This window comes from Podarcis liolepis (genome assembly GCF_965112155.1).
Source record: "Podarcis liolepis genome assembly, chromosome: 14".
Lineage (NCBI taxonomy): Eukaryota > Metazoa > Chordata > Lepidosauria > Squamata > Lacertidae > Podarcis > Podarcis liolepis.
Window position 1 is genome coordinate 11,447,428 of NC_139569.1, and position 16,273 is coordinate 11,463,700.

At 41.7% G+C, this 16,273-nt stretch overlaps 2 protein-coding genes across 3 annotated transcripts in view; one reads left to right on the plus strand and one right to left on the minus strand.

Moving 5' to 3' along the window:
* CYTH3 (cytohesin 3) overlaps positions 1-13,854 on the plus strand; it is a 69,534-nt gene extending 55,680 nt beyond the window's left edge. The window contains exons 10-13 of the mRNA XM_083474475.1: positions 6,225-6,301; positions 6,393-6,464; positions 7,199-7,353; positions 8,097-13,854. Of these exons, the coding sequence (XP_083330601.1) occupies positions 6,225-6,301; positions 6,393-6,464; positions 7,199-7,353; positions 8,097-8,169 (377 nt within the window). The 3' untranslated portion in view covers positions 8,170-13,854. The remainder of the gene's footprint in view (positions 1-6,224; positions 6,302-6,392; positions 6,465-7,198; positions 7,354-8,096) is intronic.
* A 771-nt stretch (positions 13,855-14,625) lies between these two features.
* The window catches only part of USP42 (ubiquitin specific peptidase 42), a 38,169-nt gene continuing 36,521 nt past the window's right edge, over positions 14,626-16,273 (minus strand). For both annotated transcript variants that reach the window (XM_083474161.1, XM_083474162.1), the window contains exon 17: positions 14,626-16,129. In XM_083474161.1, coding sequence (XP_083330287.1) covers positions 16,077-16,129 — 53 coding nt within the window. In that variant the 3' untranslated portion in view covers positions 14,626-16,076. The remainder of the gene's footprint in view (positions 16,130-16,273) is intronic.

A 16,273-nucleotide genomic window follows, 5' to 3' on the forward strand; every position in this document is an offset into this window, starting at 1 on the left:
TTTTTACTTCTAATAACACTGTCTGCTGGCAATAGCTCAGCTAAACTGTCTAGTACTAAAGCATTTGTTGTACTTAGCTGAGGTCTGGCTTTAATATTTTCCTCTTGTGCTCAAGAGGCAAATATGTTAGTTTCTTGGGTTTATTTTTGGCCGCTCTGAGGCTTTTACTGAAGATGAACTATTTTGCAGTGGGAATTAGAATGTGGAAGGGTGAGGCATCATCTGCCTTCTTTCTACTGTGCCAATTTCTGCACAAACTGGTGCCTTCCAGATGTTTGGGCCTTGGCTTGCCTGGACCTGATGGAGGGCACTAGGTTGACAATGGTTGTGATGTGTCAGTAATGATTCCCAAAGCCTTTTATTTTTCTTGTAAGGGAATGAGTCAATGAGTACTTGTCCAAATGGGTGTCCTTTTTACCAGCAGGTTTTTTACCAACATTTTGTGGAAAGGTCCACTGTTCAGGAAATGCTTTTACACAGACATGGTAGCTGTTAAATCCTACCTCATTTACCATCTTTTTTCATCATAACTCTTGGTGAAACTTTTAGGTCTCCTTGATACAATATACCTTTATTTTTAATTTAACACCTACGAATGAAGGACATTGTTCACTTTTTCCTGTGCTCTAAAGTTTCACTTAGCTGCTTTTATTGATTTCCTTATACAGTAATGTGACTTCTCTAATCTGCAAGGTGTGTGTGTTTGTGTGTGTGTGTGTGTGTGATGTTTTACGCTTCCTGTTGACTCTTCTTTCCCTTTCCATTATTAACTGACCTTATGCTATGAATGGGGTACTACTACTACATACGATTTCCAGATGACCTGTCACTTGGTTTGCTTTAAATGTTTGCCTCTAGAATTATCCATTAATTTTATAACATGCTTGCTCTGTTTGTGGAGGGAAGACAGATTGCTTTGGGAGATGCTCCTTCTTTTCAGCTGTCAGAGTGAGGATGATAGGAAGGGAGAGCAACACCTTACGTCAGAATAGTCCCTGAAAAGCAGGACTTCCCTTGGGCTCCAGTTTAACTGCTTAGGTCTGCTCTGCTCTGTACATGAACACACAAAATTTGGCTTCATTTTGTCTTTTACCTGCTTCATCTCCTCCCCTGTTATTTTTATTAATGGCTGTACAGTGAGTAATGCTCAGGTTTCCTTCTTTTGAAAAAGAAGTCTGGACTCTCTATGTAGAGAGACATTAGAGAAACAGAGCGATTTATCTAAGTAGAGTATTATGAACGTTGAAACAGACTGGCTAAGGTGTCGGGCAATGGATCAAATGGAGTAGACTGGGCTCACAACTTGAGTGCCTTCTGCCAGATAACAAGAGCACAATAAGGAAATGCTACATTTTTCATGTCCTGGTGAACCCCAAGAATGCCAAGTTTTGGTTTTTGTATATTGGCTGATTCAGCCCTGGCATCCATTGACTTGACTGTTCTTGGATTCCATTGACTTGACTGTTCTCTGATTCCAAACCGAGATAAACATTTGCGAATGTTGGCTTTTTCCTGTTTGTTATCTGCATGCCACCACCTCTTGGCACTAGTTCAAGTTAGTAGTCTTTGCCATTAATTTTGAAGAGGAGTTTGATCAAACTTACTGAGTTAAGATGTAAGGATCAAGATGTGGTTTAACTTGTAGAGGCTCTTACGTTGAGTCAACATGCAGCGCACCACCAACTTGACTTCATCAAGTTCTGCATCTTCGCCTTCCTCTGTTTCTGCTCCTTGACCACACCCAACAGAATAATGTTGTTTTGACTTGTTAGGACTATGAAACATAGGCTTGTATGTGGTAGGAAACTAGAAATACACATGAATGGAATGTAAGAGCAGCACTGGGCTACGTCTGTGAGCCCTGTAATCCCTTTATGTGCTATAAGCCACCCAGAGTGCTGGGGAAACCCAGCCAGATGGGTGGGGTATAAATAATAAAATTATTATTATTATTGCTTTTGCTTTTAAAGTCATATTGGACATAACATGACCTCTAACTTTACGAGCTTACATTGCAGAGCAGTTTGAGAAAACTGCAGGATATCCAGCATATTCCTGTGATTGTTCTGCAGTTCAAGATCTTGTTTGTTTATTTTTACAATGTATTGTGCCAACAACAAGCTCAGAGAGACAAAGCCTTGTTGACCAAGGAAGAGCTGCAGATGCTTTTAAAGCTGTGCCCTGGATTGAGCAGCCTGAGTCACTTAAAATGATTAATCCTTGGGTGAACTATACTGTTTAATGAGAGCCTGATGTTCACGGTGTTCAGTAATAAGATCATCTGTGCTGAGAGTGAAGGCTAATGGGATTAAATAGCGGGTAAATGGATGAGGCACAGGAGGCGATGCAACTCCTAAAATCTCTTAACTGCAGAGATACGAAACCTTCAGAGTGAGAGCATCAAATCCATATCTGCATATGATTTCTTGTCTGAGGTTTGTTGATGTTTAGAACACAAAAGTACCAATATTCTGGACCTTGTTATAACACATTTCTGAGGTTTTTCTCTCCTTATATTTGTATCACCTGTTGACCACAAAATAGGGGTGCTAAAATGTGAATGGTGTGTGTGTGTGTGTGTGTGTGTGTGTGTGTGAGAGAGAGAGAGAGAGAGAGAGAGAGAGAGAGAGAGAGAGAGAGAGAGTGTCTTCCCAGCCTTCCTCTTCATGTTTGTGTGCTGAGTGGTGTTTCTGTGATAATTGGTTAGTGATAAAACAGATTTGAGTTTGCAGTCCTCTTAGCACTGAACTAATCTCTAATTAGAAGCATATAATCTTGTGAATTTACTCCTAATTCTATCGATTTACTGTAACTGATTAGGTTAGTTTATTTGTACCTAGTCACTCCACCCTCATGAAACAAAAGTTTTAACAGTATGAAAGTAATGAAAGAAACGTCAATAGAAGTTAACTCTGAGTCAAACAAACTGCAACATAAATATAAAATGCCAATTTTTCCTGGCCATTACATGTCCCCCTTTTTAAAAGGAAAAATAATTTACTTTATTCAGATTAAGAAACTCGTGTAAGTAACTTGCGAATCCAAAAATCATTCAGTCTCTCTTCCTTTCATGGCACTATCCAGTGAGCAACTTGTGCTTTTGGAAAGTGGGGCACACAAGATGAATAAGAACTCTATCAGACAATGGCACCTTCTCTCTCTCTCTCTCTCTCTCTCTCTCTGATGTGTGTGTTCTTAAGTGCACAAAGTACAGTGTTATTATGAGCAAGGTATAGTGGCTACTTGTGGTCCAATGTAGGGAAAAATGCATATCCCACCTCCACCCTCAAGCTGACTGTCAGTTCACCAAAATCCAGTTGGGTTGGGGCTTAATTAGTGTTGAGGAAAGGACACTCTGCAAAGATTAATTTTGTTCTTTGATATTTGAGTGCAAAACTGTTGTCCAAGCAAGGTGCTTTCATGGGGTCTGATAGCTTGCCATCAAGAATAAAAGTGCATATTGGCTTACTGTCTATAGAGCCCACTTTTCATATTTTGGACAACCCAAATTTTATACATTTGTATTACCCACATATAACCCTCAAAAATATTAAAATGTTCACAGTTTAAATATCACAGACACACTGGTTAAGTTGTAAGGTAGTGATTCGAAATAAAACCAGCAATACTGTAATATAGACAACTGTTGGCATGCTTTGATACAGATTTTGTGCAAGCAGGTTTCTTCTGCCTTCAGTGAGAGCATAGAGACTGTATCCATCAAACAGATATAGAGTTGGCAGTTTTGTAGTGCATCCTGTTTTAAAATAGTCAAACACAATAAGAAAATTGGTGGCTGTGTATGTGAACTGGAATAGCCTGATAAAGCAAGTTCAGCTGCTCCTTTGATTATCTGAGCAAACTAGTTTTGATGCTGTGACAATGTTGTGATTTAGTGTCAGCTCCTATCTGACGATGAGCTTCCGGAGAAGAGCTCCACTACTTTTAACATATGCCGGAAAGGGAAGTTGGGGTCTTGGTGGTTCACCACTTCATGCTGAGTAAGATATATTTTGCGGTTTGAGGATGTCTTGTTCCTTTTCAAAGACATGGCTAAATTATTGCACGTTACATGTGTGTGTATGGAGAAAAATGGAAAAGGTGGTGATCTCTGATCAGTACCCATTCAAGATGACGTTTGCATATTAAGCAAGAACTGCCCTTGCTTATGTGTGTGTGTGTGTGTGTGTGTGTGCAGCCTGATCCTACATGAAAGTACTTTGGTCACTAGGTCTTACCACCAAGTAATGGTGTATAGCCTGTTCACTGTAAGAGACTAGCAGTGGAATCGTATGCATGTTTGCAAAGAAGAAGAGGTGCCGTCCTGTGCCCAAGATTGGGGGGGCGATGCTTGTGATGTCATTATGCACAACGTCGTATCATCAGGAGGAGGCTGAGCACAGGGCAGTGTAGTTCAATGGCTGGCTTCTCCCGAGTGCAAGAGAGGAAGCTGCGCCACACTGGACTTCCCACTCAGCCTCCTCCTGCAATGTCATTTGTGTGTTGCATGTATGATGTCACATAAGTGCAACACGCATTGTCAGGAGGCGGCTGATCAGGGAACACAGTGTGGCTTCCTCTCTCATTCTCAGGAGGAGCCAGCCATTGAACCGTGCCACGCTCGGCCTCCTCTGCCCTCTCAACATAAAGGAGGCTCAGCTTCCTGCCAGCAAATACTGAGGTGGCTGAAAACCCCTCTGCCCCTAGGAGTTGGCACACCTGCAAAAAAGTAAGTCTTAGTGTTCAGTGAGGCATCTTCAGAGACAAGCATGTGTAGGGTTGTAGCTTTATTGTATTGTAGTAAAAATACTGGGCTTTTTTTGGATGAAAAAATATAAATTTGATAAATAAACAAATTTAAGGGGTGTTTTTTAAAGTTGTCCATTGGGTGTATTGCTTTGAGCATTTTGTGAAGCAGCTTATACATCCTGAAAAGGAACACATAAATACATTTTTTGAGCCACTTCAAATGTTTGGGCATACAGTGATTCTTCATATGGAATTTAAAGTAATTACTCTTTCATATATCTTCAGAAGCTGATCCGAATGGGAAGAATTCCTCCGTTTCTTAAAGAGGAATATGAAAAACTGTCTCTAATTCCTCTTCCCCATCCCTCCACCCTTGCACAGGTGCCTGGATCATACATATTATCATTCACATGGCCATCAGGTGTACTCACAGAACAGAATATGTTACTGCCAGGCTGAATGTCTGAGCTGGCACCATTTGCTGAAGTGGAAACTGTTCTGTTTGAAGATGATATCCCTGAGAGGTGATAGGATAGCCATCTTCAAATATATTCACATGGAAGATGGAGGAAGCTTTTTTCCTGCTGCTCCAGAGAGTAGAATCTGAACCCATGGATTCAAATCAAAAGAAAGGAGATTCTGACTAAATATTAGGAAGAACTTTTTGACATAAGAGCTGTTTGATCATGGAATGGACTACCTTGGGAAGTGGGTGGACTCTCCTTTCATTGGAGGTTTTTAAACATAGGTTGGATGACTTATCTGTCAGGGATTCTTGAGCTGTGATTCCTGCACTGTAAGGGATTGAACTAGATGGCCCTTGGGGTCCCTTCCAGCTCTTCAGTTCTATGATTCTGTTATCTGTTCTGTTCTGCTGATTCTACATTGAGAATGAATTAGAAATGTAGAGAATATGTACAGTGGTACCTCTGGATACGAACGCTTATGGTTGCGCACGCGTTGGGTTATAAGCTGTGCTAACCCAGAAGTAGTTGCTCCCGGATGCAAACTTTGCCCCGGGATGCAAGCGGAAATTGTGCGCCAGAGGTGCGCATGCGCAGCGGGAGATGCGCTTTCGCTAATGGCGCCTCATGTTAAGAAAAGTTTCAGGATAAGAATGGATCTCCAGAACGAATTAGGTTCGCAACCAGAGGTACCACTGTACTTGTTTCACCCCCTTTTGGTAAGAAAGGGTTTTGATTGGGGGAGGAAGGGGGAAAGGGAGAAGAATTTCCATTTCAGATGCAGTGGGGAAGATGGCATTCCAAACCATCACCCTGTAACATCCAAAGGATATTCCCAATAACGCCTTACATTCATTCAACCTTGACTCATATGTTTGCTTTCACTGAAGCCTGTCTTTTGACAGGCCTAACCATTTAATGAAGTAACAAGTTAACCCAATTCCTGTTTGTCTGCCGCACAGAAGCTTGGCATGATCTGGTGTAACTTGAAGGTGCTTTATGTCTTTACAGGCGGAAGAGTGAAAACATGGAAAAGGAGATGGTTTATACTGACAGATAATTGCCTATATTATTTTGAATACACAACAGTGAGTATTCTGGGTTGCAAATCATAATGTCACTTCTTCCAAGCGCAAGCTCGGGGCTGTTTACTGAGCGCTGTCTTTCCTGGACTTGTAGGACAAAGAACCCAGAGGAATTATCCCTTTGGAAAATCTCAGCATAAGAGAAGTTGAGGATCCGAGAAAACCGGTAAGACCTTCTCCTTCTTCAGGAGATACCATTCTGTCAGGAACCTCTGCTTTGTAAACACAGGAAAAATCCAGATGAGCTGCATAAGAGCACAGCTTTGATCTTAATCAGCTCCTGTTCGTTTGAATAGTGATAGTACTGGGGGAGTCCTTGGTGGAATGCTTCTCTAATATGATGTTCTCTTAAACGAAACTCATTATTTTGTACTATAATCCAACCTTATAGCAAATTTATAATTCTGTGCAACTCTCCCTTTCTGTTTAAAGATTTGGAAAAACACTAAATTAGAGAGAGAGAATTGCACATATGCCGTAAGAAGCCCTTGACCAGAACAGGCTGGATAGGACAAGAGCAATGACATAAAGATAACAAAAAACCAGGGTTGGTCTAATATAAATAAAGCATAGAATATTTGCTGGGGGAAAGCCTTATTTGGTGTCGCAGTAAATTGAAGAAACCGTATCCCCAGATTAGCAACAGCAACAAAAAAATCCCTAGGCTAGTCTGATTCTTGCTTACTCTTAATTAGTGATACTTTTCCCATGTTTGGGATGTGCCAAACTTCCAGACACTGCTTTTAATACCCATTTTGCAGTTTGTTTTCAAGCTCAGTTTCAAAGACTGCGGCTGATCTTACATCATCTTCAATTCATTATATATTCATTATATATCATTTCCCAGTAAGCTTTTAACCTTACTGCAAGACTACCCCATATGTGTTTCTGTTTCCCTAGAATTGCTTTGAGTTGTATAATCCCAGCCATAAAGGACAAGTCATTAAAGCCTGTAAGACGGAAGCAGATGGCAGAGTGGTAGAAGGCAACCATGTGGTTTACAGGATATCTGCCCCCACCCCTGAAGAAAAAGAAGAATGGATCAAGTCAATCAAGTGAGTTCTCTCTCTAATACAGAAGTGCAACTTTCACCTAAAGCAGTGGTTCCCAATTACCTAAGCACTGGAAACTGCCTCTTTTTCAAAAGCCAAGCAGTGGAACCCTACTATTGCAAACGTTGATATCTTTGGGGTAGTTACATGAATAGTGCCACTGTGCCCTACAAGATGTCCCAGAGCAAAACTGGGTCATGCTGCTGTGCAAGTCACATGACCTGCGCGAAAGCATGATGCCCCCAAAAGGCATGTTTTAGTTTTTCTCAGCCTCTTTTCTCTTTTGCAAGGAACTGTAATATTCTCAAAATGGGATTCTTCAGCTTAGAGATGTCTTTTTATATTAAGCAGAATAAAAACAAAATAAAATATGATTTAGCTTGGCCTCTGAAACAGCAATGGCTTGTGTTTGGCTGGAAAGCCAGAATAAGAGACCATTTCCTTACATAGTTTTGTGGATGATGGTATGTGCTCACTTTGATTTGGTGAGAGGCCTGATTTGATAGACCCTAGTTACAGCTGTTTCTGGAGGCTGCTGCACCATAGATATGGTGAGCAGATAGAATGTGAAAGCAGATAAGTAAGTAGCTTTAATCTAAACCATGGTTTGTCTGGATACATGATTTGAATTCTAAACTATGGTTAGCACAAACCATGATGTCTAAAACAAATCTCTTTGGAAATTTGTCAGTGTGGCTAGCAAATGTGCATATGTAAAAACTAACTCACATCTCCTGTTCTCTTAGGGCAAGTATCAGCAAGGATCCCTTTTATGATATGCTGGCAACGAGAAAAAGAAGAATTGCTAATAAAAAATAGCACTAACAGGGGACTGTTGTGGATCTGCCTTAGCCAAATTGCTAGTACATTATAAAGCCAAGGTAAAGTTCCAAGAAAACAAGACTTGTATTGGAAATGTAGTCACTTTCCTGCAGCATCTACCTTCTCTTTGCCCATTTATAATATTCCATGAGATGCTGGAAGAAGTTTCAAGCACATGGATCTATGTGAACTGAAAATTTGGAAACCTTATGTGCCGTTTTGTGTGTGGCAATGTGTGTCATTGAACCAGGAGGTGATGGTATGTAATCTGTCCCTCTCCTGTTTTGGGGATCCCGTGTTCTGGATTGTGACCCGCTGCTGAATCTAGCATTCACAGCTAGCAGATTACTCTTCTTTCTGGGTATGCAGAAGTATTTTTCTCTTCCTTGTTCAAGCCTTCCCTTCCCTTCCCTTCGCAATGCAGAGGAGTTTGAGCCCTGATTCAGCTCACATCCGGTCTCTGGTGCTTTCATTTAGAATCCCCATCCTCCAGCTTATGGATAGATAGGAAGGTTGCACTGAAAAAGAAACAACCGCCACAAGCCTGGCAGCTATATGATTAAGAGGCCTCCCTCTCATAAACAGATGGTCGTGCACTGAAAACATGAAGTTCTCGAAGATGAAAAGGTTACAAACATGCGTTTTGGCAGTATCCGTGTAGCTTATCTTTGGTTTTTGGATGCTTTGGAGATGTGTGGCATTGCCTCTCCAAGTGTTAGCCTGAAAAGCCTTTCCCAGGTCTCCTTTCTGTCTGGTAACATTCAGCATCATCTTATATTTGTGTAAGGATGTACTAATAATGGTTTGCAGGGCTCCAGAGTTATTCAAAAACACCAGCTTTAATTGTTCTTTATTTATTGCCACACAGGAAAATCGAGCAAGATTTTTTTTTTTTTTAAACGGGAGCAAGCCAAAAAAGAGAGAGTATATGTGTGTATGTGTAAAATATTAGTTATCCACTGTTAGTAGAGTGCGCAGAATTGCCTGAATCCTTGCTGGGCTTTGCATCTTTCTTAATGAAGATGTGTGCATATAGCTGATCATTCGAGTTTTCATAAGCCATAGTTTATGAAGCTAGCTCCAAGCCCTCCCCACTTTTCACATTCTCCTGTTGTGTGCCAGCTTCCTGTGAAGATTCTGGTTTCTGTTAAACCAGAGTCCCCTGTTGCATCTGAACATGCGAACTCTGGCTTAACGTTGGTTAACAAACCAGGACAATAAGCCAGGATCAACACCTCTGGTGGGTGTGCAGGAGAACAGGGGGTGGTGGGTCCTGCTAGCCTGGGGCATGTTCAAGATTTGTGCTAAAGCACAGGTAAATGTGACATGTCAAAAGGACCACTCTGTATGGTTTGAGGATAAGAAGACTCAGATTTGATTCCATTGTATTTCCAAGTACAACCAATAAATAACAGGAATAGGAAATTTGTCTGCAGTGATACCTTGGAGCTTTGAAATCACCTGTCAGTCAGGGATTGCATTTTTGTTTTAGTAAGCATAAAGCAAAAGCCTTAAGATACTGTTTGTATATTGTATGATACTGTTGGTTTATTGTATGTATGTAATTAATATCTGCAATATTCATAGGAGGAAAGCATTGGCCTGTGCAAGCAGCCACTGCTGTCCTCTCAGGTGGCAGCATCTCTTATGGTTAGAGCTGTAGATATTATGGGAGGTGTAAAAACTTGATGGGGAAGGTGTTACAGGACCAGCACTTCAGCCTCATAGGAGAATCTGAATATAAATAGCACAGTGGCTCTAGAAGATAATGGAGGCAGCCTTGTACAGGGTCAGTTAAGACATTTTTATTTAGATGTTTCCGTTTGCTGAACTCTGAAATTAGATGTGGCTTTGCAGAATCATGACCAGCGGCCATGTTAGCTGGGACTGATGGGAGGTTGGAGTTCAATACCACCTGGAGGATCCATAGCTTTGCAGCATTTCACCCTAAGATTGTAGGCAATTATTATTTTTAAAATATTTTACAGAACTCTGATCCATAGTCTGGTCTGGCTTTACGCTTCCCTGGTTTCAAATTGTCACATGTAATCCCTCAGTGAATGTGTTGAAATTACTGACATTTCTAACCCATCTAATTAGCAACCCTGTTTGCAAATACTGTGTAAATGGAGTAATTGCAGTGTTCCATGAGCTTCTTGTCCAAGTGGAAAATAACACACTTCTTAAGGGTAAAGAATGTTTGCATGGCTGCAGATGTAACTGAATGATTAGGGATTGAAATTGGGCCAAACCTTTTTGCTTGCCCATGAGGCCAGTGAAAGAAATTACCTAATTTGCAGGTACAGCTTTCCATATAGGTGTAATTTTCCAGTATTTTTCAAATACTGGAATCACTTTCAAAATGAAGTTTTATTTTTATCTATTAATTCCCTCAAATTTGTTAGTAGAATGCCTGGGGGCAGGGCAAGTTATGAAAATGTCTAATTTTAATATAGTTATAGTCATTGGTACCCTACCTTGCCAAAAAACATTTGCTGAATGGCGATTTAACCAACAATGGGAAAAAATTCCTTTCTGCCTGCATTTTGGACAGATTACTGGAAGGCTTTTGTATCTTTGGTAAATTCTTTGGAGAGATTGCGCAAATATTTTTTTATCCTTTACCGAGAGATTGTAAATACTAATTTTGTTCCAAATCTCCTTAGGCAGATTTGTTCCAAAGACCTTTTCCCATTCCTGAACATATCCGAGCCTTTACTTCTGCTATTATCCAGCATACTTTGGATAAGTCTTTTGAGTTCTTCCAAGGCTAATCTTTCAGATTGTGTAACTTGCCTCAATTCTGTTCCTCAAACTGCTTGAGTTTCTTTACCAGATATTTAAAGGATGCCTTATTTCAAAGGTTTTCAACCTTTTTAGTCTACGGCTCCCTTGACCAACTGCATTTTTTGTGCGACATCCGTGGAGCTCAGGAGGCCAGTTATGTCACCCCTCACCTGCAGAGCTGGCGGCCTCTCACCCTTTTTCGAACACCCTCCCTTGTGGAGTGTTCCCTCAGCCTCCTCTCCTGTCTCCTCTACTTGGGAGTCCTCTGGGCAGCCGCTGCTACCACTGCTGGTCTCTGAGCTCCCCTCATCCCAGCCCAAAGAGAGGTGCCTCTCAGAGGCACTGTTTGCCTGGGGAGCTTATAGCCAGGGATGCGGCAACAAATAGCTGTGCAAGCCTTTGGGAGGCAGAGACGTGAGAGGGCACCAGAGGAGGGAGGGAAGGAAAGGACAGGCCAGTGTTGCCCGTGGCACCCCTGACCATCATTCAAGGTACCCCAGGATGCCCCGGCACACTAGAGAGAGAGAGAACTAATTCATAGGTCTAAGTATGCTGATACCAAAAGATATCTGAGGGTAGAGATTATTTATCCCAAGCATCCTGCTGTTTTTGCAGTACTGTAATGGTGCAGCTACTTCCATCATGTGATTTCTTATCCAGAGTAGTTTAATGGCCTCCTAGCAAGTTTTGTTCTAGCAAACTAAGAAAATTTTGATTGCTCTGTACCATCTGTAAAAAACAACCTAGTAATATTCACGAAGATCTGCTTGTGAAGATCCCCTTTCTTCTTCTTCTTTGTTAAACATAGGTCTAAGTTAATTCTAGGGTTTTTCCTTCCCAGATAATGAATATCTTTCAGTTGTTTGCCATCTCTTTATAATCCTGAAAAAATATTTGTAGGAGGGCCAGTGTGGTTTGCCATCCTATTGCTTGGGTGAACCTTCTTTTGCTTCTCTTGTCTTTTCTCTATATCACCTTCTCGAGGGAATTCTTTGTTCTTAGCAGACTGGATGTAGGGTTCCTCTGACCAGACCTATCAGGTGCTCCTTCCTTTTCTGAGGAAATACTCTTGCCTCCAGATCCTAGTTTTTACTGGGCAGATCTAGTGCAGACTGATGCTGGAAGGGCCTGATCAATGTGCCCAGTATTTCATTTATGTCCAATTTCCCTAGATCACCCCAGAAGTTCTGCAAACATCACTGTAAAATTTTTGACCTTTTAAAAATCATGCGCTCCGATCCCTGTTGGCTTTCCACAGCCCTGCTTTTTCTAGCACGTGCATTTAGGGGATTGAATTTAAATGGGTTGGCAATGCCAATGGTGATTCTTCCCTGGTTTATTTTTGTCTGATTAAGAGTCCTCTGTCAGCAAAGAACGTGTAAACCGAGTAACCATGATGCTCTATAAGCATCCTGCTAAAGTGCAGCGCAGCATCCTTTCTCCAGCTACAGAATGGTTGCAGATGTGTGTACGGAACAGTATTAGTAGGGATTGAATTTGAGCCAAAACCTCCAGAGGCCAGTAAAGAAACAAGCTAATTTGCAGGAGTGGCTTGTGAAAGCTTTTGGCTTTTGTTGAGGTACTACCTTTTTGAAAATACAAAATAAACCTCTTCTTCAACCAAACTCTTGGTCTTAGGGAATTGTAGCTTTTGAAAGCAGCGAGAATCGCAGAGGCTGAAAGCAGTGGAGGCAAATGGCATTGGGTACTTCTGTGGGTGTTATTCAGGAAGTTGTCTCCACTTCTGTCCTGTTCACATTCCCTGACCTTGTTCCATGAAGTAATAAGATTTCCCCTACCATTCTCTTATTGTGTTATGTCATGGTTATGCACTCTTCTCCTTAATCATGAGCTGTAGCATCCCCCCCCCCCTTATTGTTTGTAGTTAAGGAGCTTAACCATGAGGCAGGTTCAGAAGAGATGCTCAGCCACAGGGACCAGCGTGGCACAAAGCGAATGCAGGCTTCCTTCCCCTCAGGAGTCAGCATGTTTGCCTGGTCCCCCCTAAGCCATAGTCATGCAAACCAGACCCACGAGAACAGAGTGTTAAGCTTAATGCCGTTCCCTTTTGCCCAGTGCTACTTTTCAAGCCTTGAGGACTCTGGTTTTTGAAGGGGTAAGTTTTAAAAAGCACTTTAAGTTCAGCTGGCCTGACAGGTGCTGAACCTAACCTGAGGGAGGTTGGCGGTGGGTGGGCGGGTGGGTGGGATGGAAGAGAGAATTTTGCTTTGCTCTGTCACTTAAGGTTTTGGATGTGTTGAAGTGTGCAGTACTTTATAAAGTGAGCAGCATTTACAGTGCTTCGTATTAAAAATGCCTATTTTTTAAAAAATGTAGTACATATCTTTCTAGATATGCTTGCTGGAAGAAAGGTCTCTTGGATCCAGTGCAGATGTAATACTCTTACTGACCATTGCTTGCAAAATCAAGATGCATCCGCAGAATCAATAAGCACTCTCTCTCCTCTGCCCACAATTTCCTCTTTGAGAGTGGAAATCTTAGCATTCCATTAACACTGATGCTGCTCTGGTTGAGGGGGAGAAAGTGTGCTGGCTGTTGGCATGCAAGGAACCAGTGTTACATCTGCACAGGCCATTAGAGACCACATGCTGCAAACTAACCTGTAGCTCACCACCTTTTCTTTCTATATTTTCTTGAAGAATGTTTCTTACTGACAGTTAAATGTATATACTGTACATCTGTGTATTATTGATTTTGAAGGTTTGTTACTCTCGTATGCCAATGAATTTGCATGGACTATTCTGTATCTATAAACTGTTATACAAATATCTATGGTAATCTTGTATGACTGTTTTAAATCCACTGCAAGTATTTAGTTAACAAAATACATTGCAGAGGGAACTTCATGCTCAAAAATAAAAGTTTGAGTTCCAAGTGCTGTTTTTCTATAACATACACACACTCCAAGCGCCTGGACCCAGAGGCATTTTGTTGTCAAGTGTGTCCCTTGTGGTCCCTTGATAAATACAGGTTGTCACTTGCATAGACACACTGTTGGCAGTCTTACATCTGAGCATGCAGACATAGGCATGACACTGGTAATTGTACTTAAATCAGACGTACACCCTGTCAGACAATATACCCCAACCCTCTTTTTCAGCAGTGATGTCTCATCTGAGGGTTGAAACACATCAACAATCTTTTTTACTCCCAACTCCTTTGGCATATCTTGACGACATCCATGTTTTCTGCACTTAAAGGGTTATTTTAAAACAGGGGTGGGAAACCTGTAGTCCAGCAACTGGAGGGGCCAAAACTCTCATTAGCCCCAGACAGCCAGTGGGCAAGGATGGTGAAGAGGTAGTTCAAGAACATACGCTTCGAAAACTTGATCCTGTAGCAGCCAGGATGCTAGCTCTCTGCAACTGCAGCAATGGGGCATCAACCAGAGTGCGATTTCGTGAATAAAATATACAGCTCCTGTATCACTTAACCAGAGGACACACACACACACACTATACAGTAAGTGAGTAGTTATTACATTAAACGAGTCACCCTTAGCTGGGGATATACAAATACCACCATGAGCAGACAGCCTGAGCAGAGAGCATCAAGAATATAAACTTCGTTAAAGGTCATTGGTGTAGAACAAAATGAAAACATAACACTACACACTAGATGGAAACCAGTGTACATTGAGCAACATTGTTTTGACTTGTTGTATTTATATACTATATAAATTTTACATGCCATATATTTACAAGTGGGGCAAGTGCTTTATCTTTAAAAAAACAAAAGATCAAACTTTAGACATCTCTGAACAACACAGCTTGTATAAACCAGACAGATTATTCAGATGAACTGTATTTAATACAGTTTTCCCCACTCCGTCTCCTGATGCAGGACCAGTGAATTAAGTGTATCACAGTTTGATAGCAATTCATCATAAAAAAATTAAATCACAGTATGAATGTGTCTGTAACTAGAAACTTTTGAAGGGACAAGGACCAGACAACTGAGACCCCGTCAAGACAAGCAATGCTATAGTAAAACACAAAAACATAGTGGATGTATGAGGATGGCTCCTGCTGGCCGTTGTCGGAACGATGCAGGGGGACCCGCTGCCGCCACTGCTGTCATCTGTGGGCGCCTGAAAGAGCCGTGGAACAGATGCCCGGGAAAGGCAGCTGCAAGAGTGGAATCAAGGAGAGGCGGAGAGGCAAATAGACAGGAGACAAGGGGAATAGAAGCTAAACATGGGGCGGGGGGAGAGTAGGGGAAGGAGAGAGAGAGAAAGTGCACAGAACAGGAAAGAGGAAGCCCCACAGAGTGAACAAGAGCCAACGGCAGAAGCCTTCAGTGGAGGAAAACTGAAACGCAGCAAGAGAGAGTGTAGTGGGAGAGACAGAAGGAGAGGGGGGCAGACATCTGCCGGAGACATCCCTGCACCAGCCTTCACAAGTTCATGGGTGAGACGACAAGCCTGGCCATTCAAACACCCTGAAAATGGCCAGCTGGCAGGTGGTTGGTGACATTGCAGGGCCCAGAGAGACAGCCCTATCCATGGGAGTGGCCACAGCAGGCAAGGGGTCTTCAGACATGTTCCAAGATACATTCAAAAACTGGTAAAGAGTCCGAACGGCACGTTTCACATAGTCCAAGACTGGAATCCGACGGGGTGGGAGGGAATGGATCGAGTTTCTAGTAGCAGACATCACAGAAAAAACAGATGAAGCTCTTGCAAAAATTCTAGTTGTATGTGAAATTTTTAAATAAGTCTTTAAATTAAATAAGAGACTATCAGTTGCAGCTTGATAATTCTGTGGTTTCCTCGCCCCTTTGCACCAGGTGTGTAGACTTGGAGCAACATCACATGAATAACACAATCAACCTGAGTCTGTAACTAAGCAGCATTTGAGATGTTCTATTCCAGGGCATTAATTACTGTGACATTTACAGGGTATATTTTACGATGTTCAGCAGTTGTAGAAAGTTTCCATCCATTTTTTTGTTTCTTTTTCTTTTTTTGGATTGCAGGTAATTTAAAAAAAAGTCTCAAGGTAAAAACTAAAAAAAAGGGTTTCTTTCAATGGTAAAATTCTGTACAGTATTTCTGAAGCACCAATTATGAATTAAAGAGTTAATCGCTTTTCGGTTTATAAATATACTGCGAGCTGTGGAGGGATGGCTTCCAGCAGACACTCTGGATCTGAAAGAAGAGAAGAGAACCAGGTTATTATTGGATGCCTAGATCTGAGATGAGCTTTTATCTAGTTCCTTAATGGCACAGCACAATTGTGCGGCTGTGTCACACAAGCTGTAACAACTGCATCACTGACAATTCCAGCACTGA